The sequence below is a fragment of the Lonchura striata genome, chromosome 1, assembly GCF_050655825.1.
Source record: "Lonchura striata isolate lonStrDom1 chromosome 1, ASM5065582v1, whole genome shotgun sequence".
Lineage (NCBI taxonomy): Eukaryota > Metazoa > Chordata > Aves > Passeriformes > Estrildidae > Lonchura > Lonchura striata.
Genome location: NC_140703.1, coordinates 66,202,075 through 66,228,468, shown reverse-complemented (window position 1 = coordinate 66,228,468; position 26,394 = coordinate 66,202,075). Strand labels below are relative to the sequence as shown.

At 37.1% G+C, this 26,394-nt stretch overlaps 1 protein-coding gene across 1 annotated transcript in view; it reads left to right on the top strand.

The window, feature by feature from the left end:
• FREM2 (FRAS1 related extracellular matrix 2) overlaps positions 1-26,394 on the top strand; it is a 122,441-nt gene that overhangs the window by 65,820 nt on the left and 30,227 nt on the right. Inside the window, exons 4-12 of the mRNA XM_021526624.3 lie at positions 250-480; positions 3,136-3,261; positions 4,125-4,376; positions 17,244-17,393; positions 19,292-19,501; positions 19,681-19,878; positions 21,896-22,060; positions 22,142-22,324; positions 25,688-25,818. Of these exons, the coding sequence (XP_021382299.3) occupies positions 250-480; positions 3,136-3,261; positions 4,125-4,376; positions 17,244-17,393; positions 19,292-19,501; positions 19,681-19,878; positions 21,896-22,060; positions 22,142-22,324; positions 25,688-25,818 (1,646 nt within the window). The remainder of the gene's footprint in view (positions 1-249; positions 481-3,135; positions 3,262-4,124; positions 4,377-17,243; positions 17,394-19,291; positions 19,502-19,680; positions 19,879-21,895; positions 22,061-22,141; positions 22,325-25,687; positions 25,819-26,394) is intronic.

Below are 26,394 nucleotides of genomic sequence, written 5' to 3'. Positions count from 1 at the left end.
AGGCTGTCCTTTTTGGAAATCCATAATTGAATTATGGGGAAATGGAAATTTGATATAACTTCAGAAAATGTAAAGTTTTTCAACCTCTATACGTGACACCCAATATAAAATTGGTCAAGAGTAATGGATTTAGTTTGAAAGTTCTCAGGTAGTGGAAAGTATATTTTTCTACATGTCTTTTAAATGTGACACAATGGGAGAAAAATTACCAGTGATGTTTATAATGACCTGAATTTCTGATTTTAACAGGTATTAGCACCAAAGATGGTACTGCCAAGAAAGATAAAGACTTCAGAGGAAAAGCCCAGAAGCAAGTACAGTTTAATCCTGGTCAAACCTTAGCTACATGGCGAGTTCGGATTTTGAGCGATGGTGAACATGAACATTCTGAGTCCTTTCAAATTGTTCTTTCCGAGCCCGTCATGGCAATTCTGGAATTTCCTGCTGCATCCACAGTGGAAATTATTGACCCAGGAGATGGTGAGAACATTTCTAGAACAGTACTGCTAATATGTGCATATACCAAAAGATAAACTGGAGGGCAAATGCTGTGAGTAACAGTGGCTACTAAAGGTTTACTGTCCTCAAAATATTTCTGAAGACTGGCTTGGGCATCAGGTGGCCATTTATCCTCTATCACTTTAAGTTCTTGTTGAAGGGTTTACTCAGATAGCATGTTTTTTTATGAAATACCCGCGATTTTTTATTATATGTTATTTCTAGGGGCTTAAATGTGTTTGCAGACTGAATGTGTCTGAAGAGTTGGCTGGAGGCTGACTTGATTTACTGTGCCATGGTAATTCATGTTGGAGAGGATGGTACAAGAAAGTCTAGGCTGGTTGATAACAACAAATTTAGTCTTGGAGCAAACTACTTGTATCAGTTAGGCCTTGATATGAACCTGAAAAGCTCAGTAATTGTAAAGCTCATTAGACCAAGTGTAGCACACGCTGTGTCAAGAACAAATAAAATTATGGTTAAATATAAATTAAGAAATAAGCAGATTTTAAAAGATATTTAAAAAGAAGTAGAGCATGCTCTGGTTGCTTTGCATCTTTTCAGCTGCATCCAGAAACTTGAACCCATGGGCTGTAAGCAATCTGTCCTTAAGAAATCTTTTAAGTACTGGACAACTGTAACAACTTGAATTATATGGTCTTCCCTAATTAACATTTGAAGAGTGTTGGGTGTGGAAATTATCAGAAGTATCTTAGTTCCTAGTTACAAATGCAAGTTAAACCAGAGCTTATCTCACATCCATTTTTAATCACTGAGAAAAATAGTGTTTAACTTGAAAAGCAGCATATATGAGACACAGAAATAACTTGAAAATGTATTAAATCTCTTTATCTTTTCTATGATCAGTTAGCACAGTTAAAGTAATTGACTGAGTCTTCTTTATGCCAACAACAGTATTTTGTATTTCTTACATAAAAATAAAATTTTTTCAGTCCCAGAGAAATTGTATCATTATATATAAAGAGAAGTTGCAGAGGGCAAATCAAATGCATAACTACAAATCAAGGACTACCTAGAAGAAAACTAGAGAGAGAACTTTGAGGAAAGAGCTGTATTTCCTAACAGCATTTTGAAGCTCAGGGTTTACCAAGCTCACTGAATAAGAACCAACAAGAGTTTTATTCTTCTTCCAGTGAAAAAATCATTGATTTGAATTGTGTAGCTTTATGATCAAGACTGTGAGTTTGTTCAGGAAGCTGTATCAGCCTCTTGGGGTATGGGACCTTAGTTAATGTTTCTTTGGAAATATAGATTGCATAGGGATATATTTTTCTTAAACTAGCTGTGATGCTGTAGCTCATTCTCCTCCAAGCGTTTATGTTGTTTATAAGGTCTGTTAAACTTTTATAGTGTCATTTTACTCCTAGTTGAATAATTATGATAGAGAGAGGCAACCAAATAAATCAGATTCCTGCATGTTTTGGAAGCTTAGAGTTTTTTATTTTGCCAATTAAATTCTAAAGGGAGAAATAGAAGGAATGAAATCACTTGGGTTTTTTTTAGTGGTGCCTTTTGCTTTACTGTAAAACAAAAAAGTAGGGATTTGATATTTTTCATGTTGAATTTTTGTCTTTCTAGAATAGTGAGTAGTCTTGGTCTTATCAAACCTGAATTACAGCATTTTTAAGGCAGGCTTTTAACCTCAAGTCATGCTAAAAGTATTGGAGAACTAAAACCTGGAACATGTTTTCAAAGAAGTTACCTGACAATTTTCAGAACATTGTTTGCCAAAGTACTCTGAAATGATGAAAAATTTACTTTGTGCAGTCAGCTGATATCACTTAATTTGATATTATGCAGAATTATATTCTGTTTGGGTTGTAGTCACACTAATGAAACTGTAAAGGTGCCTTGTAATTGTGTGTGTAGCCACCTTTTGTTCTTGAGTTTTTGAGAGAACAAGAACGAAATTGATCCTGAATCTCAGTAACAGCATAAAACCCAGCAATCTGATTATATGAGCATAAAATAATGAAGGAGTTCAGAATTCAACTTAGTGGGTTTTTCCCCTGAAAAAAGATCTGATATCCCTTTGTATGATACATTTTAGAGTGAGATTGCTCCTCAGACTTCACTGACTGTATTGGCTGGGTCTTCTTCTAGTAAAAAAGTAGTGTAGGCATGTAACCAACTCAAATCAAATGTCCAAGTCAGAGTAAGATGTCAAAGCTCAACCTTGCTCCTCAATGCCAAATTATTTTTCTGGTTATCTTGATGCAGCAGGTTAAAGAATGATCTTGGCAAACCACATCCTGTGTGTGAGCTATGCTATTGATACTTCTGTAGTTAACAGTTAATAACTAAATACCATGGAATTAATAAAAACATAGACTTTGTGGACAAATTCTCCAAACAGTGTTTTGCACCATTAACCCTAGATAAACAAATTTGTCACATTAGAGACCACTTAATAAGGGCTTGCAAATTCAGACCTAATGATCTTATTTTCTTTTCCATTTCTGAAGTACTAAGGAACTCTACTTCTCTTACCCTTCAAATTTTACCGACAGTTTAGCGACATTGCCAATAAATGCAAGTTATTTGTTGCACTTTAGAATATTCAAAAATGCTCTCAGCTAATGTACAGATGACTTTATGAGGTTCTTTTCTTTGCAGAATCAACAGTCTTTATTCCTCAGTCCACCTATACTATTGAAGAAGATGTTGGTGAATTATTTATTCCAGTCAGAAGAAGTGGAGATGTGAGTCAGGAACTGATGGTCATCTGCTACACACAACAAGGTAGTAGAACCAACTATAGAATAAAAAAAAAAAAATGGCAAGAGTGGAAAAGAGAAAGAAATTTAAAAATATTTATTCCGTCTATTTTATAATAAAATTGTTTATAACTCTGCTAATTACTTTTTCATCTAAATATCTTAAGTCTCAACTGGAAATGTATTCATCTCTGCAATCTGTCTAAGAGGATTATTGAACACAGTTTAAAAATCATCATGGAGAATTGAAGAGGATCTGTGTCCTTTATATTTCTGCGAGATTTTTATATGCAACCCCTTATATCTGAAAGTGATGAGAACTGAAAGCACTGCAGTGATTGTATCTTGAAAAAGATTATGCAAAATAATATTGTTTAATTGTCACACTTGTCCTTCCTCTGATTTTCATTCTCTTACTAATAGTACATGTGCAGGGCATGGGGTTTCTACACCCGTGGTTTCATTTTTATTTTTTATCTGGAGAGCTGAAGCAATATTTTGTGTAAAGTGATCTGGAATCCAAATAAATTGTTTTCATGACATTCTGTCTGTTCAAGTCCACTGGTATCTTCAATATGGGTAAAATATAATAAGGTAATTAACTGGTAATCCTCACAGGGGCTATTTTGTCAGTCTGCCTCTTGTGATAGGCAATATTCTTTCTGACTGGAAAGGTGCAAATGATTTGAAGAACCACACTCATCCATTGTTTCATATACAGAAATAGTAGAGACCTCAGAAATGAGTCCGTGGACCTCTGACCTTGTTTACAGCTTATCACCAAAAAGTAAACAGAAATTCAAAGATAATGAAAATAAAATTCCACCTCTGTGAGGAGATCATTGTAACCATAGTATGTATAGTGACTGTTTTCCTTTTATGCCACAGGAACAGCATCTGGCACTGCCCCAACCTCTGTACTTTCCTACTCTGACTACATATCCAGGCCAGAGGATCACAACAGCATTCTACGTTTTGACAAAGACGAGCGAGAAAAAACGTGTCGGATCGTCATCATAGATGATTCCTTGTATGAAGAGGCTGAGACCTTTGATGTTTTGCTGAGCATGCCCATGGGTGGAAGAATTGGTGCAGAATTCCCAAGCACTCGCATTACCATTGTACCTGACAAGGATGATGGTAAGATATCATATAATTGAAGTGATACCCCCAATGCAGAACAGACACTACAAAGAACATCACATCCAATCAGCATGTGGGTTTTGTTTTTCTTCCTGCTGGTAAAAACACATGCTGCTTCCATCTTGAGATTAGAAAATATTATTGGAAAGCTATGCAGATTTTTGAAAGTATTTAGTATTGCTATTTTATTGTTTGACAAAATCACATGAGCAGGGACTCAGAGCAAGGAGCTGCACCTTTCTATTCTGTCACATTAACAGATGTAATCCAAGATGTCACCTTGCATGGGCAGCCTAGTTTCTGTGATTCTGAGGCTGTGTCTGCAAAGGCTTTGGGCTCATTCAATTATGCTGCAAGGGCCCTATTGGAGGCCCTGATGGGGCAGAAGCCATCTAGCAGCTCCCAAGAGGAAAGCTATATTTCTGATTTGATGCTGCATTTGAATTTCTGTGTAAGTGTCCATTTTTGCTCTCTTTGTCTTTTTAATAAAGCAAATATTCAGATAAGAGTAAGGTTGCTTTAGAAATTGCCTCTGTAGGGAAACACTGCCAAGATTATGTCATTTGTTCAACTGGTTAATAGCTTTAAGATATTGCTTTGAAAGATACACTTCTGGTGGTGATTAGAACAAAGGGTGTGACTAAGAGTAGAATCATCGACTGTATCACCAACTGCTTTCAAAAATACATGTATTATTGCTGCCTCAAGCCTCTCCTTTAATGCTTCAGCATTGGAGTGACAGCTCTTTTTCTAGGAGAAATAGCATGAAAGCTTCCTGGTACAATTGCCCCATTTATGTGTGGAGTTTGGAGACTGACATCTCAACTGTAAATTCTGAGATAAGACTATTGATAAGCTTTTGAGTCCTCTCTGTAAGGCCATAAACCATCTATTGTGACACCATCATATTTCCTAAAGACTAAAGGGAGCAATTACATAGTACAGTACTCTTTGAATGTCTGATACCAAAACAGACCATTATTATCAGCACAGTGATTTCTCTCTAGGTAAGGATACAAAAGGCAGCTCTTCAAGGCAGGAAGTCTGCACTCATCTAATTGCCTCATAAATACTCAACCTGCCTGAAATTTCTCACCTGTAATCCTGTGACACAGGTGACTTTGTTTTCTCTGTGGAGCATTTGGATATAGCATTAATGACTACAACAGGTTGAAAAAACAAGTCTTGTAAAGTAGGAGAGCATATATTGAATGCAAGCCAAAATAGAATTCTTCATCTGACTCTGCTATTATAGGAAACACAAATTTATTAATTTAGGAGCTTCTACAACAGTTTGATTTGTATGAATATTTTTGATGATTTCGTGAACTTTAAAGTTTGTACATCACAGAGTAGCGAGTAGCTATTAAAAATATGTATTCATGGAGAAGCTGATTACTCAAAAAATTGAAAGTGTTCTGACTGCTTAAATATACATAGGGAGAGTTTGGGATGGAGAGAATGATTCTCCAAGACATTAGTTAATATCAGAGACAAGCTGAAATTAGACCATCTAACTTCAGTGGGAATCTCAGTGACTCCCAATCACAAGAGTACAAAACTTAATATTTTATGAAGTGCACACAAAATATTAAGGAAGTTAATGAGAAATCTCCTTTAACACTGCCATTAGAAAGCAGGAGAAGTAATTTAGTTTGTGTACACTGTTCGGTTTAAGTTTCTGCATTTATGAGCACAAGCTGCCTCAGAGCTACAGACTTTTCTATACAAATTAATTTAGCAAAGAATAATCTTATGGGATTTATTGAAAAAGCTGGGGAAGTATTTGGGAAATTAGAATAGAATATTTTCATTATCTAGCAACTGAAATATCTATGTTTGTAGGTAAGAGTAAAGAATATTTGGGATATTGAAAGATAAGGGGTCTTTGAAGGACAGATTTGGAACACTTTTTTGCAAACATTCACTTTTCTTTTTGCACCCAAAATGTTGCATATGTGGTATTTGAAATTATGTGGCAGAACTCCTTCTCACAGTGAAAGAATTCTAACAAAGAATTCCAGCACATGCAAAAACAATTCACTTACCAGTAAAATTTCCAACCACATTCTTTTTAGTTTGCATAAAGATATAAAGCATTAATAGTCTGTAATTGTTTCATCTGACATCTGTTGCATTGCCTTACCTATAAAAAGCAGAGTGCAGACTACAGAGTAGACAATTATAGCTTACACCTTGTGTATTTTTTTATTTATTCACACACACATACAGATATATCTATATATATACAAGCACATATTAATGTAAGGTGTGTGCAATTTAGCACCCTGGCAGTCATGATTGAATTCTACATAAATAAGCAGAGGATTTTAAAATTAATTTTACTAAGTTATACCAGCATAGTATGTTAATTTTTTTTTTTCTTTAGCTTTTATCAGTAAGATTTAATTCAGAAGATGTCTAAGATAGAGGTTGGTAGAAGCTTACTTTGTAATAGCCTGTCAGCTGTAGTAATGCTGTAATTCTGTTGTCCACTTTAGTCTCAAATTCACATCTGCTGATACATATTTCTCATTGTTTGTTTAAATTCATCTTCTACTTAACAGAATTTCTTTGGACAAATGTCACAGTGTGTCATTAGGTGACATCTACAAGAACTGTGACTGGATTAACATTATGCATTGAGTTCTTCAGGCCAAACAACAGAAATAGCAAAGGTCAAAGTTTAATAATACTATATGAGATCTTTCCTATGCAACTCAAGTCAGCACTAGCAACACTGCCTTATCTCCTCTGCTATTCAGTGTGGGTTAATTAGGAAACACATTCAGCACCTACCATCCAAGTCCTTTATTTCATCCAAGTCTTCTTTATTTCTAGAAAGGCTAACCATCAGCACCTAACATGCAAGTCTTTTATTTTTAGAGAATGCCCTTAGGGTCTAAGTAAAATACCATAGTTGGTATATAATCCTGACTATAAAAAAAGTAAGAGGCATGCTCTAGTGAACTGCAGTGTATTCACTAAATTCTGGGCAACTGAAACGTTTAATTGGGGATTATGCTGTTGTGCTGTGCTGCCAAAGCAAAATCTGGAAAATAAAAATTGTAGTATGTAGAACATGCAGTGGTATATTTATATATTGTGAATGGTGATTTTCAGATTGGTGCTGCTATTGGGACATCTCCTAATTTGGAAGGGACTTTTCCACATAGGTACTAAAATTAGAATAAAAGAAAAAAAAATTAAGTTAGTGAAGTTAGTAGCAGAAAAAACTTCATATAGAAACCGTGGATTAGAAGTTACACATGCCACTACAGTAAAGGCACTAAAAAGTAAAAACATAGTTTGTTGGAGTCAGATGTGATGTGATAGTTGTTAACTGTAAACCATGGAAGAAAAGCATGCATAGGGAAAAGACTTATGTAAATCATCCACTTCTAGGGTGGCACTAATCTCACTTGGTATCAGCCTCTATAATTTTAGACTTCTGATTCAAATAGGCTATTACAGGATTCTTATATAGTTATTGAAAAGAGAGATCTACTCCCAGGAAATATCCCATCCTAGGTCAAGTATCTAAATTGTTGAGTTCAATCATCAAGGATACCTGGTGCATCTTGATTTATTACAGTAGATATAAACCCTACCATAGAAATTTAATTTGTAAATACAATGTTGTAAGCACTACTGGGCGTGAAGGACATACCTATACTGCACAGAGACCACAGAGTTCAGCATAAAAGTCATTTGAAAGCCGCACTTTACATAATAGATAAATATTATGCATCTAGGGAAAGGAAGATGAGGCTAATGTGCACTTTTCATTTCCCTTGGATAGGGGAATCCTGGAATTTAGTCTAAGGCTCATGAAAACACTCAGACCCTACTCTTCTATGGAAATGCCTTAATCTTCAGGCACTTAGCAACTAAGCTAGATCAGCCTGGAAGTGCTCTGTGTTTTTCCAGCTGAAGCGGTGACTCTGAAATAATTTCATAGAGAGAGAGAAAAAATGAGATCTAAGTATTTTGTTAGTATTCATCTGGGAATGAAGAGCTTGTAATTTGGTTCTTGCAGTAGCTGTTACTGTCTTGTATGCCACAAGTCTGATACAAAATGCTTTAACAAGGTTTGAATAAAAGCTCTGCTTCTTCATAGTCCCGATATTTTGACTGCTCTGCTAATTTAAACTCTTTTACTTACTTGGTTTTTTACTGTGGACAAATTTAAAACTCATTTTGTAGTCATGTTTGGAAACCTGAAGAGAAGAGGTGTGGTGAATGCAGAGCTGGAAGTTTGCACCTAAGGGGAAAATACTTACAGTTATTTTGTGTGCTGCACATTTTTTGTTAGTGGCTGTCTCCCCATGTGATTTTAATTCCATGCTACTGTATTTAGTGTTGCCGTGAGAGCACGCAGCCTTACAGCCAAGCTGACAAACAGTCTTCCTGCCCTAGTGGAATTGTTGAAGACTCATGCTGTTCACAGCAGGAAGTACATTAAATACATTTCTTCCGCTTCATTCACATTAGATGGGCAAGAAGATGCTCAAACTTCTTGACATTTCTACACCAAGGCTGGGAAAGCAAAGGACTCAGGTTTATGTTGGAGATTTGGTGACCATTATCTTTACACCTGATCAACAGAGCCAATCACTCATGCCATCCACATGATAGAGGATAGCACTGGCTGGGAATATTTTACAGATGAGTAAACTGGATTATGGGATCCTAATGTAGAAAGGGAATGTTAGAGGTCAAACAAAACACATTAATTATTTAGTCTTCTGGAGATTTCTTTCAAACACTTGCTGTCACTTTCCTTACACTTAATTAAATTTTGAATATCTTTAGCCCACATTCTGGCAATTGGTACCCACTAACACTTTTCCAGCTTCCTTGGAGTAGTAAAGTACATATTAATATTTACTATCAATAGCCTAGAAAGTCAGCTCTGCAATGTTACACTATAAATATATACTTTGCATTGGCTTCTAGCAAGCAGGCACTATGAACTAACTCTCCATGTGTAAACTGAGCCAAATTTAAAGCTCATGATAATCTGTCTTATTAAAATTGTTATCAGTTAACATTGTTTATCAGAAGAACATCCTTATTTCACAAGGCAAGTTGGAATCTCCTTATTTCCATTGGTCTCCAAGGCAGGCAAGTCAAATGTGTTTTTTTCTCTTTGCCAGTAGATCTGTCAGATCTTAAACTGAACATGTGGTTGATTAATCTTGTTAGTTAACATCAGCTAGTGCATTTGTCCAATTTTAATTACAGTCTGAACGCTACAGGAAGAGCAGGCCCACTGTTATGTTACAGACTAGAATCATGATTTGGCCAACTATCCATCACCACTCTCTGGAGATGCCTAAAATAGTGAACTAGTTCTTTTTTCCTGTGCACATCCATCTCTGATTACTTTCTCCCTTTTATGTTTTTACAATGCTTGTGAGTCTGATGCCTCTGGCACTTCTGTGTAGCTTTTAACTTCTTTTGTCCTCCCATTAAGTAAAATCTCTATATGACCCCTCCCCTTTCCCCAGCCTGTGGCAGGTGGCCAGGTTGGCAACTAATCAAGGGAAAAAGTGGATGGCAGCCAGCTTATGACAAGTTATACTCCCAGTTTTCTTTACTAATAGCTTCTTATTATCACCAGTTCAACAGAGTGAAAAATGTTCAATCCATGATGATAGCCTTAAAGATTTCAGAAATTGCCTGTTTGCTGCCTATCACAAAAATAAATTAATGTCATACCTTGCAGTAGGACATTCTATAGAGTAACCAGGCACATTTATGATTTGCTTTCTTAGCATTATTTGTTGCTTACAGTTTATAATATAGGTGTGTCACATTTTATGAGTGTGTGTGTATATATGTGTGTGTGTGAACTACTGTTGGATTAATCTCATTTTTATTCATCTGCTTAGTAACTAGAAATACAGTCCAACCTTGTGATCTGGGCTTCTTTGATAGGTGAGGAGGACAGCACATGATCTCCAGGCAGTACTTTGTCACATCTATTTCAGATGGCTATTTTACCGTACGGAATGCAGCTGGTGGAGCACAAAGCTCTTCAGTTTTCACTGCTGTATGTTTTTAAATGTGTTGCTTACACATGCAGTATTACACTTGTAAGTAAATTGCAGTAATATTTTGAGGAGAGTGTTGAAATGCAGAAAACTTTTAGTTTTATACTCAAAGAACATAAAATAGCCAATAAGCAGAAGGCACAAGTTTTCATGAACTGTAGAAAAAATTATGCCTTCTGTTAAACTTAGAATGAGTTTAATGAAGTGGTATTCTTGTGTGAACTGGTATTGCATCCCAGAGCCTAATGCATTATTGGTTTGACAGTTCACTCAAGAGTACATTGAACTGCTTTCTTCCTTGTGTCTTGCTGTAGCGTATTGTATTTTTGATGGCATTGGTCTTTGTACTGTAGATCTTGCATTTATTATACACTGTTCAGAAATGAATGAATGCCTAGCAAATGCCATTCAAATTGATCATCTGTTCATGGTTGGATATGGTTGTAGGGAGTGAATTTAGTGACTGAGTGCGTGCTCTGCATATTTAAGATTTGGATCATGAATTTGAGTAGGATGCCTTGTTGCATTCAGTTTTCCTAAGCCTTCTTCAATCATCTTCCTTACTCTGAATCTCCTTATATTGAGACTTTGCTCATAGTCTTTGAAGACCCAAAAGATACTGAACACTGTAATTATGGTAGCCCATTAGGCTTTAATGCCATCGAGTCTCCTTTTGAACGTGCAAGTCTTCAAAAGATTAACAGTTACTATCTCTCTTCACTATCAGGACACTCATCTCTCTCACACAGATGGGATCAAAAGTCCAAGAGACAGAACACAAGAAGTTTTAACATACAGCAGAGCATATTTTCTTTTGTTAGAGTTCTGCTTTTGTGGCCTGATAAGTCTGGCTGTTGCTCTATTTTCACTTCTGCTCTGTCTTCTCTGCCAAGTCCCATCCTCACCAGTAGCTCTGGCAAAGGGATACCTTACATACTTTCCTTCTACAGCCTTGGTGAGCTAAATATGTCCTGATTGTATGTGAGCAGAAAAGCCTATAAGAAATTGTTTCCACTGGCTAAGCAAACTCAACGCAACCATCGTTGTGACTGAATAGTAAAAGTGCAAAATTTAAGGTTGAATCAGCCAGAAATGGCTGCATACTATACTTTTATCTAGCCTGATTTCTAAACTGCTGAACTTCTCATGCCATTTTGGTTTGTAGCCCTCATTTTTTACCCAATGTATCACTGACTGTAAGTACCTTCAAGCTTGACCTCTTTGTGAAAAACCTTGTGTGTGAAAAACCTTTTGTGTGGTATATTTAAATGCTACTGCCAAGCCTTCCCATTTATCTGTCTGCCTCTGTTTCATCAGAGGATTTGAGGATTTGTTACCAATCCAATTTTCCAGGCTTTTTATATAAAAGTAATCTAATTTGATTTAAAAATAGAGCATGTAGAAGATTCTAAGTTGGTTTCATGCTCTGTGGGAGGTATAGCCAGTAGAAAAAAGGTATGTGAAATTCAGATGGTTGCTGCAGGCAATGTAATCATGGTTGGGTGTTCCCCCAGATTCCAGTATCTGTTTCTTCATCTCTTAGTCTTTATATTTTTATTTCCATTGGTAAATGAAGCAATTATTTGCATTATGGAATGGTTAAGGTAAGTGATTGGAGCTTGATGTACTTACAGCAAGAAAAATCTTTGGGCCCTGTCCTCAGACTGAACATAGGAAAAACTCCTTCAACATGTGTAGTAGTTCCAGTGATATGAAGGTCTGTGTTATATCCTGAAGGGTGTGGAAGAATCATAGAAATACTACTCTACTAATAAATATTTTCATGTATATGTTAGTTCACTGATATGAATTTGGTGTTTCAGAAAGGTAGCAATGTTTCTTAGCAAGCTAACAAAAATAAATTAATCGCTTCAAGGGAAGATCACTTAGTGTGAGCAGCACACATTAGCCTTTCTACTAACATGCTGTTTGTAGCTGAGAAATAACTTAAGACTGTTCATTACTATCTTGTACATAATAATTAGCTAATTGAAAAATTCATTTTTACTTTAGAGACACACATCCTCAATGACTTGAGCTACAGCTTGTCCTCATGCACTCTAATGTCTTTATTCTCCATTGTTCAGGTATACTCTGTAGCTCACCAAGTTGTTACTATACCGTTTATGATCAGTAGCCTGACATTAAGCAAAATCAGAATTAGCTCTTTTCTCCAGGCTACAAAGAATCCTGCAGGCTGTCAAGAAGGAAGGTGCAGGTGACCAGAGATGGGGAGTCACTGTAGCCATCTCACTGCCATCTTCATTCTTGCAGCTGGAGCTATAATCTGCTTCCTTTAACATGCTACTTCACTCATATTTGAGTTTTGTTTATTGATGTAGCAGACAGTTTAGATATAGACTCCAAGCCTGCCAGGCAAGTGCTGCTTGTGATGGTAGTGTGTCTAGAGAAATTGAAGCATGGATGCACTTTAACATAAAGGGTGAGTTAAAATGTAAAGTGTTATGTTAAATTAGTGTCTATCATAAATTAATTAAATGTGAATCATATATAATGTTGTTCATAGCAGTTATTACCTCGCACCATGTTATTCTACTGAAATTACTAGGTTAAGCTGCATAAAAAAATTAGAGTAATTAAGGGATGAGCCAGTGTAATCAATGTATGGCATTGCCATTGTGGATTAAAAAAGAAACAGCAATTCTCTTAGAAAAACAAAGTGTATTTAGTAAAGATTGCATTAATTTAAATCTGTCCTATTACCTGTTGCAGGGTTTGCAGGATTGTTTTAAAAACCTTTTTTAAGTCAATAGGCAGAAATGGTCTGTTGAGACAAATGGAAAAGCAGACATTTGCTTAAGATGATGTCTGTGGCAATTTGGCTGAAACTAGCAATTTTGATTCTGAGGGGAATTTACTTTTTGGTTGCAAAAGTTATGACAACACTACTAAGAAGAGGAAAGCTGTTAAGATTGCAGCATATGAATTTGAAAAGTAATCTGTTTTGACCACATCAAATAAAAAGTTATTGGCATTTGCACAACAGGTACCTGCTACAGAACTGAGCTTTGACTGTAATCTTGACCCCTGCTTCTACAGCATTCAGTGAAAATAAATGACTTGGCAAATTTAATTCATTGTGCTGAATACAAGCTCATTTGCTTGCCTAGTTTCAAGTGTGTGTAAATAGCTGCAGAATGGTGCAGATTTTAAAGTCCTCTTTGATATTGTCTTAATATAAAGTTTTTGTAATGTGATGGTTTCTCTGGGCTTTTCTTTTGTTGTTATTAAGATGGATATATGAGAGAGATTTCAGAAGGTGACCTTTACTGCTATTAAACAGTAAATGCTCATGCCTTCTTACATTTAATGAACTCTCACTCTTAAGTGGTCTACCTACAGCTCACACACTTCATGTTTGGAACACTGGAATCTGTTATGTTACAGACTCATCACATCAGTCCTTTAATGCCAGCTTTGATCCTGAAATGCAAGTAGCCATTGTGTAGGGATGTTATGTGTTGCCTGAGTATGAGCCAGGTCAGGTCCAGCCAAATCTAGCCATGTTTGTCTGGTTTTGTGTCCAAGTTAATTAGCTGTGCCAGCCATCAGGGTTCCTTACTTCAGATTCAGCACGGCCCTAGCATGTCCAGACTGTACCAGAACAGGCTTGTAGGCTTCAAAAGAAAGTTTGCACCTTCTGCATTACCACAACAGACTTCTGCTAGCTCAGCAACTCATAATGTTCACATCATAGCCTTGTTTGTACTGTTCATGGAAAGAAGGAAGGCAAAAGCTTTTAAGAATAAATAGTCTTAACCCTAGAGAAGATGAGCCATAAGTTCATTTGTAAAGACTGCTTCTCCTGGTTCCAATATCTGAATAGGTTGGAATGCCATGTCTGTTTTCTTCTATTGTTCCTTTCCTCCTAAGAATATATATATATATATATATATATATGTGCATGTGTGTGTGCATCACTGGCAGCATGTATCAATGAAATCCACTTTAGTTTTAAGCCTTATCAAGGTGTCAGCAGAAAAGAGTCTGTTCTTTTGTGTTTGTCCTAAATATACTGCCAACAGTGTTTTTTATAAACAACCTACTCTTTTGCAATATCTCCCTAAAGCAGTTTATAAGGATATAATTTTAAAAGGTAAAGCCTCTTTGGAAATAAACATTTTTGTGCTATCAGTGCTATTTTTGTGCACTGATTTGATGATGTACCTTCAAAGTTAGACGTGTTCCTAACATGAGAAGTGTGTTTGTTTTCCTGCTTGATGAATGACTAGAGCTGTAGTTGAGATATGCCTCTGGCTCTCTAAGTACAAGGACAAAGTTTGTGTTTCTGTGCCAAGAAACCTGGGACTAAAGCTCCTAACCTTTCTCCTCTGATTATTGTAACTTCATGCCAGCAAAATCTGTGGGTCTGAACAAAAAAAAACCTTTGGAAAACTACCTCTTACTTCTCTAAGAGGAGCCATTAAATTTGCAGTAGTCTCTCTTCAGAGTGATTACTAGATTAAAGGTCTGCTGTAAGTGAGCCTGAAGTCATTGAGCAGAGTGTTTTCCAGACATGACCTGAGATAGACAATGCTTTCCCTGTTAGGAGCTTGGCTTTGCTCCTTCCCCTGGGGAGCTACTAACACAGCTTACAGGAAATGAATTTAGAAAACATTTGTAAGGATTTGTTTCCTAGGATGGGTAACCATGCAGAATGTGTCTTTCATTGAACATACAAACCTCAAAAAGTGTGAAAAACTCGCTCTGAAATATAAGGCAAACTAGCTGAAAGTTTCGTTATTTTTTTGTTTGACTGTGACTACAGGAATGAATAGTATGCAAGGATTTTTCTTCAGCAGCAGTAAAGCAAGTGTTAGGATAATTCTGTAAGAAATAAACAATATTTTATTTTATGCCTTCCATCTAGTTTAAGGCAGATCATCTAAGTTCCCTGAGCAGCCAGTAAGTAGAAGGGAATGTTTCCACACCTCCTCAGATTTTTCAGATTGCAGTGCGTCCTGTCCTCCTGTATGCTCATTGTGCTGGGAAACCTGCAATGGCCTATCTTTGTCCTTGCAAACTGAGAGCAAGCAGGCTCCATGTGAGTACCTCTTGCTAAAGTGCTAAAAATGAAGTGTAGCCAAGTCCAGATCAAGTTCCGGAACCACTGGGACATAAGAACAAGATTAGGCTTGGGAAAGTGTGCTGAACACTAAGCTTACCTGTTTAAGAAATTACTTGTATTATAATTGATAATTTTTTAACTGCCTTTATCTAATTATTGGCACGTTAATAACCATTTGGTCTTAGTAGGCATTCTGTATTTTTATTGTCTTAAAGAATTTAGAACATTCTATGTCTGAAATGACAGCTCTAATATCCAGTGCTTCAGTATCCTGTAATAAGAACTCTCATCAAAGTTAATAGTAGTTACACAAAAGGTACAAAGAATGTATCCTGTTCAGCCATTAAAAATGTTTCAGATGTTCCAAGTGTAAAAACACCTACTGACAAGCCAGCCTTTATGGGCAAATAAATTAAAATCAGTGTGTGTCTGTCTGTTCACACAAATACACACACCGTTAAATACACATGCTCTTGAATTAAAAAAAAAAATGGAACCAAAATTTTCATCTTCTAAAGTTAGACTTCTTCCAGGTTTGTCTTTCATTCTGCAAAGGCTGATGACTTTGATAATGCTCAAACAGGTCTATGAATCTGCACTATTTTTCAGTAAATACATTCAGTTCCATTAATTTGTTGCATGATTTCACTTTTTGCAGATAAGTAGGGAGGCAGCTGCAGTTTTTCATTGATGAGGAATATTAAAGGAGTTCTTTTTTTGCTGCTCATAGAGCACTGAGCAATTGCTGTGATCTTTGCTGACTGGATTTACATTGGCTGTATGGTGCATGGTATTTCAAATGCATTTGTGATACTGTAGCCTCATGAGGCTAATAAATTCTCACAAGACAGGATAAGAAACTTGTGATGAAGTGCAAGGAGAACTTGGGTAGGTCTTTCTGTGCTTGGGGGAGGTAGCTGGGATTTCTGCTGTGCAGTGGGAAAGCTGAGGCACTGGCTGTGCATGATTAATCTTGCATGTTTGAAACACAAATGGAAAGGATAGAAAAATGGGGGATGATATACATGCAGGATGAAGCTGGGATATGTTTTTAAGGCTCTTTACTTTGTGAAATTACTGTGGGTAGGAAAACTGGAAGAGGGAGTTAAAAATGAAGCTAAACAACATGTCTGTTAAGTGAAATAGCTCTTAATCTCCTTTGCTTTTTGCTCTTCTTTCTTATGAACTGTGGAACTTTAGTAGTATTAAGATAAAGACTGTTCACATTTCAGTTTACATGAAATAAGATTGATTTTGTTTTAAATGCTAGGTGTGGGAGAACTGAAATTAAGTATTTGAGCCTTTAGTTAGCTGGAAAATGTTACCAAGAGTAGCTTCATATGTTTTCACCAAAGTGAAAAATGCAAGGAATTTTCTGGCTTGTGCACAGGACTCAACTAAAACAAGTTTAGTGAGATACCACATTTGGTTTTGTACACAGATTCATGTATGCTAACACAAAAAGTTGAAAATGTAGGAGGCAAGAAAAAGAGCACAGTGATGATATAACAATTGCTATCTAAAACCGTACAAACCAATACTTGAAAAGAAGCCAAAAAATGGCTAGAAGAATTCTAAGCCTTGAAAAAAGAAGCTTTATTTCACTTACTGAGATGAGCAAAGTGCTCTCCACTGTTCAGTGTGGATTTTATGGTCTCTTGTTAACTTCAGTGTAAGGTAAAGAAGCATTTATGGACATTATCCCTCTTTCACCAGAACCAGCATTCTACTTTGGAAATGATGAGTACTATGTTGATGAGAGTGCTGGCTACATTGAGGTCCGTGTCTGGAGGACTGGAACCGATCTGTCCAAAGCCGCCTCTGTTACGGTGAGGTCCCGCAAGTCAGAGCCAGCAAGTGCAGAGGGTGAGTTATCGCTTCGCTCTGGTTCACACTGCTGCTCCTGCTGCTGCACGCTGCTGGCACCTGCTGCTCCGTTTCACACCTGCTGGTTCACTGGGTCTTGGTACAGTTTCCACCACATAAAATGAAAATTGGACGAGTCTTGCTCTTAGCAGATCTCTTCTTCTTACAACAAATTAAGTGGTTACAGAATTTCAGAGAAACAGGAGTAAGAGCTGCTATGAAGTATAGCACAAAGAGAAATGCCTTTAAATCCTCGGATAAAGACTGCTACAAGGCAGCTGATTGCTGCCTCAAGAGCATACTCTGGGCATGGTTATGATCGCTGGCAGTGTGCTGAGTTTGCTTCTCTCATTTTTGCTGTAGGCAATGAGAAATTATTACCTAGTAACCTATTCAGGAACACAATTGCTTCAGCTGTGTGGTTCTTGGATACATTGACAGAGCCTTTGTCTGCAGAATCAAGTGTTAGCACACTCTATTATTTTCATAAAACGTGTCATAATGTTTAAACTAGGATATTCACATAGAGGCAGCATAAAAATTATCTGCCTTAGATGCTTATCCTGAGTGTAACTACTGTTATTTCAGGAATATCTAAACATACTATATATGTATGGTATATGCACAACACAATATACATAACACAGATGCATCTTTCTTATGAAAAATAAAATTATTAAGTCTGAAAAAATATGTGATTGCTTCAGTTCTGAACTTGCTTTTATGATCTGATATCTTTACCAAATCTTGAATATTTAAGTTATTTTATTTCTGGTTTAAAAAAATCCTTCCTTAGATTAAGGATCTTCATTCAATGTGCCAAGACCTCTAGGATTAAAAGCTGGGAATGGCTCAGCTCTTGAGCTCTCTAGTCTGTTGGTCACAGCATGAAAGTTCTGACATGGCTGGCTGCCTGTAAAACCATGAACCTGGCTCCTTGCCTTACACAGTGCAGCAGTGGATCTGCTTCTCTGAGCTGTCAGTCCTGGAGTCCTGCCTTAGAGGCTTAGCTCTAGGGAAGTATAGCAGTCGAGCTTTTAGGCAAGTGCCCATGTGATGATGGCTTTTAATCCGGCCAAATTTTGTCAAATTCACAGAATTCCAAACTTGATTTCCATTTCAGTTTAAGTGTTTTTCCCAAAGCTTTGTTTCAAGAGCTCTGCTTTTTATTGTCCCAAAAACTAATGTTAAAATTGAGTCCTTCCCTAAAGTCCTGGATACATTTAATGCCTTGGTTCCAAGACAGTGTAATTTTTAGTCAGTATATTGTTTTGTTTGCTGCCTTCTTATTGACAGGATTTGTTTGATTTGCTTAAAAGAAAACAAACCTAGATCAATGTTCCTTTGAGAGTAAGGTGGCAGACCTCACCCAATATGTCCTGAGCAGAATTTGATTTATTTGTTTTCTATTCATTCTGTTTTACACAACTCCTCTCAACAGCAGTTCTTCCCCTGGTCAGCTCACTGGCCTTGTCTCCTTTCCTTTTTATATTAATCTTAAAACTTCCATCTTTGTTACAAAAAAATAAAAAATTTCTTTCCAAAACACTTTGTTTCATCTCCAGAGTCTCTCTCAAAGCTTTTTGCTTGCTTTCATTTCTCACTTCAAGCAAATTTCATATGTTTTTCTGGAATAACTGTTGGTTTAGAACAGAAGAGAATCAGTCTCATTTTGTGACTCAAATCATCATTAAACAAAAAATTAATGAATATTGAATTATTTTATTGTGTAGTCCAACTTAAATACTAAAAGATATTTTTGCTTTACATGAATGCCAGCATTTGGCAAATACTGAAGTTATAAATGAAAAATATTTACCTACAACTAACTGCCTTATGATGGATATTTTTATTTCTAATTATATGCAATGATATTTTTATCTCTTTTCTATTGGTAGCTGGAATAGATTATGTAGGCATTAGTCGTAATTTGGATTTTTCACCTGGAGTCAATATGCAGACTTTTCGTGTGATAATTCTGGATGATCTTGGACAGCCAGTGTTAGAAGGAACAGAGAAGTTTGAGCTTGTGCTAAGGATGCCCACGAATGCTGCTCTTGGAGAACCCAGCAAGACCACCATCGTCATTAATGACTCAGTGTCTGATTGTGAGTAATTTTTTTTTTATTATTATTTTTCATCATTTGGAGATTAGTCATTTCCTGTCTGGCTGCTTGTGTTCTATATCTAGTGCAGTGTGGTGTAAGTAAATGTGAAATGGTGGAGGGAAGATATGATAACTTCTGCAGTTATACTTTACATGTGCTTTCTATGTTTTTCTGCCCAGTGTCAAAGATGCAGTTTAAAGAATCTGTGTATGTAGCCAATGAAAATGATGGGCAGGTTTCTGCCATGATATATAGGAGTGGGGATATCCGATACACATCCACTGTGAGATGCTATACAAGGCAAGGTTCAGCTCAGGTTATGATGGACTTCGAAGAACGTCCTAACACTGACAGTTCCATCATCACATTCCTTCCTGGTAAGTTCTTGATGTTATTTTAGAAGCCTTTATGTTTTCTTTTGCTTTGTTTTTCTCTTCTACTATGTTTTCTTTTCTTTTGCTTTGCTTTCCTTTGCTTTGTTTGTTTTGTTTTGTTGTGCTTCAATTTTGTCTTCTCATAGGGTAGTGCCAAAAGGATCACTCTGGAAAACAAAGGTTTGGTTTTTCTTTCATACACAATGGGATGATGTTGCCTCTATTTCCTTCACTTCTAACTTAGAAGGATAATCAATAAGAACCAAAAGAGTATATGCTAAAAAGTTTGGCATAACACAGGAGAAGCACAGATCTGCTGTCAGAAAGGAAACTTCAGAAATTCTGCTCTTTGTTAACCAGATTTCTGGTAAATACATTTGACATGCACTGAAATGAGTAACAGATCTTTCAACAGGTATATAGCTTCCTAATTCCTGTTTGAATTTTTTTTCTCCCACCAAGGCTTTCCTAAGACCGCCCACGAATATCAGGTACTTAATATCCCACATCAGAGATGAAATGCAAATAAATCAAATGTTACTATGTTGAAAGAATATTGCCTAATTCTTTCTACATGTGCAGAAGGCAGTTTGGTGTTGTAGCCTTTGAAGTTTACACACATATGAAACTTTTTAAAAGTCTTAAGTTCTGTCATCAGCATGATATCCTTGATATATCCTTATCGCAGAAATTACAACCTTTGTATTTCTGTAGACATGTATTTCTGTAGACATGTATCAAAGTTCTCTTGAAAAAGTGAGTTTATCAGTCTTTCTTTATTTAGGACTAGCCTCAGCTTTTAGTGCTGTCCTGTACTCTACACCTTTGCTATTCCTTCTGTGCAACCAGGAAAGAGTCCAGCTAGTAAGAATTAATGGATCTGGGCCACTTTAGGAAGTGACTTTTCTCTGTTTTTGAGTGTTGCCCTACCATTTCTCTGCAAAGACAAATAACAAAGAGGTCCACTAGAATTATATTTTGACTCCATAAGCTTCTTAGGCATGTTTAATATGCAGCAGTTTCATTCCAGTTTTCACATTTTCCATGTAACAATATGCAGGATGAGTATTTTGCATATTTTCTCCTTCTAAGGGACAATTAATTTTCTCATTTTCTATAGTTAGGGGAAAAGGCAAACTCAGAAAACTAACACAGTCAGCATCCTGCTCTGGTTCTTCATCTTGAAGAGCCTTGATCTTACCTGCATGTGTAATGATGAAAAAATACAGTAAATTGACCTAATCTCTCTCCTGTTGTGCTGTTCCTTTTGTCTGGGGCATAGGAGTCAGTCCCATGAGGAAGAGCCCACATAGTCATGCTGGCTGACAGACACTGAACACCCTTCATAGGTCTTGCTGCTTGTGTAAAAGACATAAGAAAAGATGTTCAAGTTTCTGAACATCTAGTAAGTCAGGGCACAATAATTTGTGAGTGCAAAATTGAGAGGTTTGATACTTCAAAGCTTTTTTATGGCAATATTCAATGTCACTTGGAATCAGTGGGAGTTAAAGACTAAAGTCAAACAGAATAATTTAAGTGAAGGTCCACACAGTTGGAGGCTGTCCAATCAAAAGATAATTAAAATACAGAAATTCAGGACAAAATTGCAATTAGTATTAGTAATGGTAATTAGTAATTAGTATTAACATTAGAAAGGTTTTATTATTCTGTTTCCTTGTGCAAGTATTTACTTTTTTAAGCGCACTCTTTACAAGAGGTCACTGGGAAGCATTTTCTTCTTAGGTAAAACAAAAGGACTAATACATGTAAAGTGGATATACCAAATAGAAACTTACCTTACAGAAGTCCCACAAGGGGGGATTCCACTTTAATGAGTTTCCATAGAAAGGTAATGATTGCTAATTCTGCTTTCGCTGCTGTCATTGCTCATTAACTTGTATGGTGTCAAGTGGATGCCTTGGCCAGTGCGAGTCAGGTGCCCTGGGCTTGGAAAGAAGTACTGTATTAGAGCAAAGAACACCTAAGTTCTGCCTGATAACTACCTTCAGAATGATTGCAGGGGAAACTGAGAAGCCTTGCACGCTGGTGCTTACGGATGATACTTTCCACGAGGAGGAAGAAGAGCTACGCCTGGTTCTTGGCACTCCAAGAAGTGATTCTTCCTTTGGTGCCTCTGTTGGAGAACAAAATGAGACGCTGATAAAGATTCGGGATGACGCAGACAGTAAGAGAATAGCTTGTTGTTACTGGCTTTTGGAAGCCCATTTGCATGCTCTAAAACCATTTTTTTTTCTTCTAATGACAGAGGCTATCATTAAGTTTGGTGAGACCAAATTTAGTGTGAGTGAACCAAAGGACACAAGGCAAGTAGCAATTGTGAAAATACCAGTGCTTCGTCTGGGAGACACTTCCAAAGTTTCTGTTGTTAGAGTTCATACAAGGGATGGATCTGCTACTTCTGGAGAAGACTATCACCCCATATCAGAAGGTAGGATCATACTTATCACATCCAACTATTTGTTTTCATTCATGACTGTAACATAATTTTTGAAAAATGAAATAACTTTCTTTGAAACCACATCCCAAAATGCATTTTCCTATTCAAATTCAGTGTGGACAAATCCCCTGTGGTATACAACAGTCGGTTCCTGTTATTATACTAATTATCAGTGAAGATATTTACAAAAGGATTGGGACTCCTTTGAAAACGTCTGTAGCCCAAGAAATTGTGGAAGATGTGTGACTTAAACCTTAGTTATATTTGCAGAGTGTAATAATATTACTCTGAAGAAACATCTGCTTATAGGATATGATTGTGTGGTTGTTTCTTGAGCAATTCATTAAGATAATGGGATTTGCTGTATGTAGGAATTAATGTATATTTCTTTTTAGTTTTCTATGTTCTGTAATAATAAAGCTTTCCTTCTGTATTTCTGAATTCACTGCCTGCTGCTCCACGCTACCAATAAATGACGAGAGAAGTTGTGCAACAGAATGAGAAATTTCTTAGCTGATAAACTTCTTTCCATTAATAGCCCACCTACGTGCTTTAGACAATGACTAATGGAGTTTGTAGCATTATGATTTTTTTTTCTTTTAAAGTTTATGATACTACATGATAGTACTCTGTGTTTTAAGATTAATCATTCATTGCTGGAGTGTTTTCATAGTTTTGGATAAACTATTTTGGCATCCAGTCCAGCTGGAATATATGACTTACCTTTGAACATCCAGCAACAGCATTACACTGTATCTTCAAATTCCATAGGAGTGGCATTTGCCACTAGTGATATCTGAAGAGGCAATTTGTTAGCCACAAGAAAATCATCAACCCAGAGCTTGCTAATTCCAGTCACTTTGCTCCTGCATTTTAGAGTTTTGCCCTTTCCCCCTGAAAACCACAGGAACTTTTAGTGTCAGCTGATACTTATCCTGTGCACATTACCTGTAGGCATTTTCTTGCTTACATTCTCCCTGCTGTGCACAAACAGCACATGGCAGCAAAGTTTTCAGGAGAAATGTGCTACTGCAGAACAAGAGGCTCTCAGCCTCTGCCCCCAAGCCTTTGAGAAAGGTCTGTAATGTGCAGAATTTCTCCACAGGTTTCAGAATACTTGTGGGTTTAGGGAACCTGCATATTCAGTCATAGGTACAAAACCCACATCCTTAATTGAGTTTTTTGAAGGAAGTGTGGCAAACTGAAAATCAGTAAAATTCTTAACTCTCAGATGAGAGTTCATATGTTTAGTACCACAAAGTGTATTTTCCTGGCATAATTACACTTGGGATTGGAAGGATCATTAGTCACATAGTCAGATTCACTGTGGATTCCAATATTCTCCCAGTTTTCCCAAATAATTCCTGTATTTATTATTCTGTAATTATTCTGTATTGATCCAAATAACTTTGGCTGGAGAAAGCATGTCCTTTAGAAAGGGCATCTGGTCCTGGTTTGAAGACTTTGGAGAGGAAGAGCGTTTCATAGCATTTTACTTCACTGATCAGTCTGTATCACCTAACTGTCCCTTATTTCCCATATACAATTCAGCTTTAATGCACTACTGTTTTTTGTGCCTGACCCTTTAAAGTGCAGAGGTCTTTATCACCTGGTATATTTTGATTATGGTGATGTTTCCATATACCAATGAGACCATCACTCTCTCTGCAAGTTCTTCTGGTCCTAAGCTTCTGTTGGTTATTTCTGTACATCTTCAAAGTGAATTTGACATTCTTTAAAAAAAAAAAAAGTATTAGAAATGCGCTTACTATTTTGGTTATTGTCACCCATACCCTTTCCAGACACAAATGTTAAATACTTTCTGTACTTTTTATTTATTTAGTAGTTAACACAGTCAAGAATCATAGTACTCCCTAACTCTTTCAGTGTGGTGGGTGGATCTTGGCTGGACAGTAAGTGCCCACCAAAGCTGCTCTATGACTCCCCCTCCTCAGCTAAAGAGGAGAAAATATGACAGAAGGCTCGTGGATCTAGATAAGAAGAGGGAGGCATCACTCACCAATTATCAGCACAGGGAAAACAGACTCAGCTTGGGAAAAATAGTTTTATTTTTTTTTACCAATCAAACTAGAGCACAATGAGGAGAAATAAGACATTCCTCCCACTCCTCCCTTCTTCTTGGGGTAGCTTCAATCCCACATTCCTTAGCTCTGACTGGCTCGAGGGAATGGGAGTTGCAATCTCTTTATCACACATTATTTCTGATGCTTCTTCCTCCTCACACTCTTCCCTACTCCAGCATGAGGCCCCACCCACAGGAAACAGTTCTAAAACTGCACTATGGGTCCTTCCCATGGTCTGCATTTCTTCATTAACTGCTCCAATGTGGGTCCTCATGAAGTCACAAGTCCTGTCAGCAGACCTGCTCCACTGTGGGCTCTTCTTTCCATGGGGCCACAGATCCTGCCAGGAGGATCCTGCAGGCTTCCCCTGAGGTCACAGCCTCCTTTGGGCATCCACCTGCTTGATCATGGGTTCTCCATGGGCTGCAGATGGATCTTTGCTCCACCATGGACCTCCCTGGGCTGCAGGGCCACATCCTGCATCACCAGGGTCTGCGCCAGAGCCTGCAGGGGAATCTGGCTTCTGGAACACCTCCTGACCCTCCTTCCCCACTGAGCTTGGTGCCTGCAGAGTGATTTCTCACATATTCTCACTCCTCTTTCCCATCTATGTGGTTCAACAGTCTTTTCCCTTCTTTAATCTGTTATCCCAGAGGCACTACCACTGCCACTGCTGGGCTCAGCCTTGAACAGCAGTGGGTCCCTCTTGGAGCCAGCTGGAATTGTCAGATATGGAGGATATCCACCCCTATGGCTCTCCACTACCAAAGCCTTGCCGTGCAAACCAAATACAATTAGCTAAGATTGAACTTTTTATCACCATAATTTACAAAGTTTTTTCAGAGACAATGACTTTCAAAATACAATACTTTGGTGTAGCTGCCGCTTTGTTCCTTATTTTTGCTATTTATCATTGTATTTATTGCATTTTGTTGGATACTATTTATTTAGACTTTTTCAGTCTTTTGGTCATTCACATAATGTTACCAACATTTGTGTAATTAGTCACAGATAATTTTCAAAACATTAGGTTCCATTAGACTAAATTTTGATCTTCACACATCTCTTCATTTATGTCTTATTTTCAGTGATTTCTACATGTGTCCACTGCTATTCATTATTATTATTTGTAGCATCAAATAAGTTTAACTAAATTTGCAAACATCTGTAATTTGAAAAGTGAGTATTAACTGCCATCTCTAATTACTGGGCCTAGAGTCACAGGTTGTTATGATCAACAGATTTATTATTAATTGTCTTATGTTTTCAGAAATTGAGTTCAAGGAGGGTGAAACACAGCACTTTGTGGAGATTGAAGTTCTCTTTGATGGAGTAAGGGAGATGAGAGAAGCCTTCACTGTCCACCTGAAGCCTGATGAGAACATGGTTGCAGAAATACAGGTAACAAGTTCATGCAAAGTCCTGAACAACAAAATCTGCTAAACTGACGTCTTACTTTCTGGCTTATCATTTTACTCTTCTTTTAAGATTTATTCACACCTTGGCTTGTATAGTAAAAGACAAAATGGCCACCCCAGCTGTCACAGTAACACCTAAACAAAACAATTTATTATCAAGGCAATGATGTTGATGGGGCCACAGAGTCAATGAAAGACTGAGTGTTCAGGGTATCACTCCAGACATATTCTTCTCATATAATCAGTCTTATAAACTGCTGTCCTCTTGGAAACACTCTCTGGAAATAAAACCTCTATGTTGTAAAAACCTCTATGTTGAATAATTTCAGGTGAAATATGACTGCTGCTGTCAAAACCATGTTAGCATAATTCTTATTGTGTAAGATTAAATAACATGCTTGTTATTTAGCATTGTATCTTGCATGCTTTTAATTCAAACAGTATAATCCTCTGATTTAGCATAAAATGGCATAAAATCCCCATCTGTTTTATGAGTGTCACACAATATGTAGACTGACTCCAGAAGCCAGACAGAAGAGACATAGCCTTTGCTGATGAC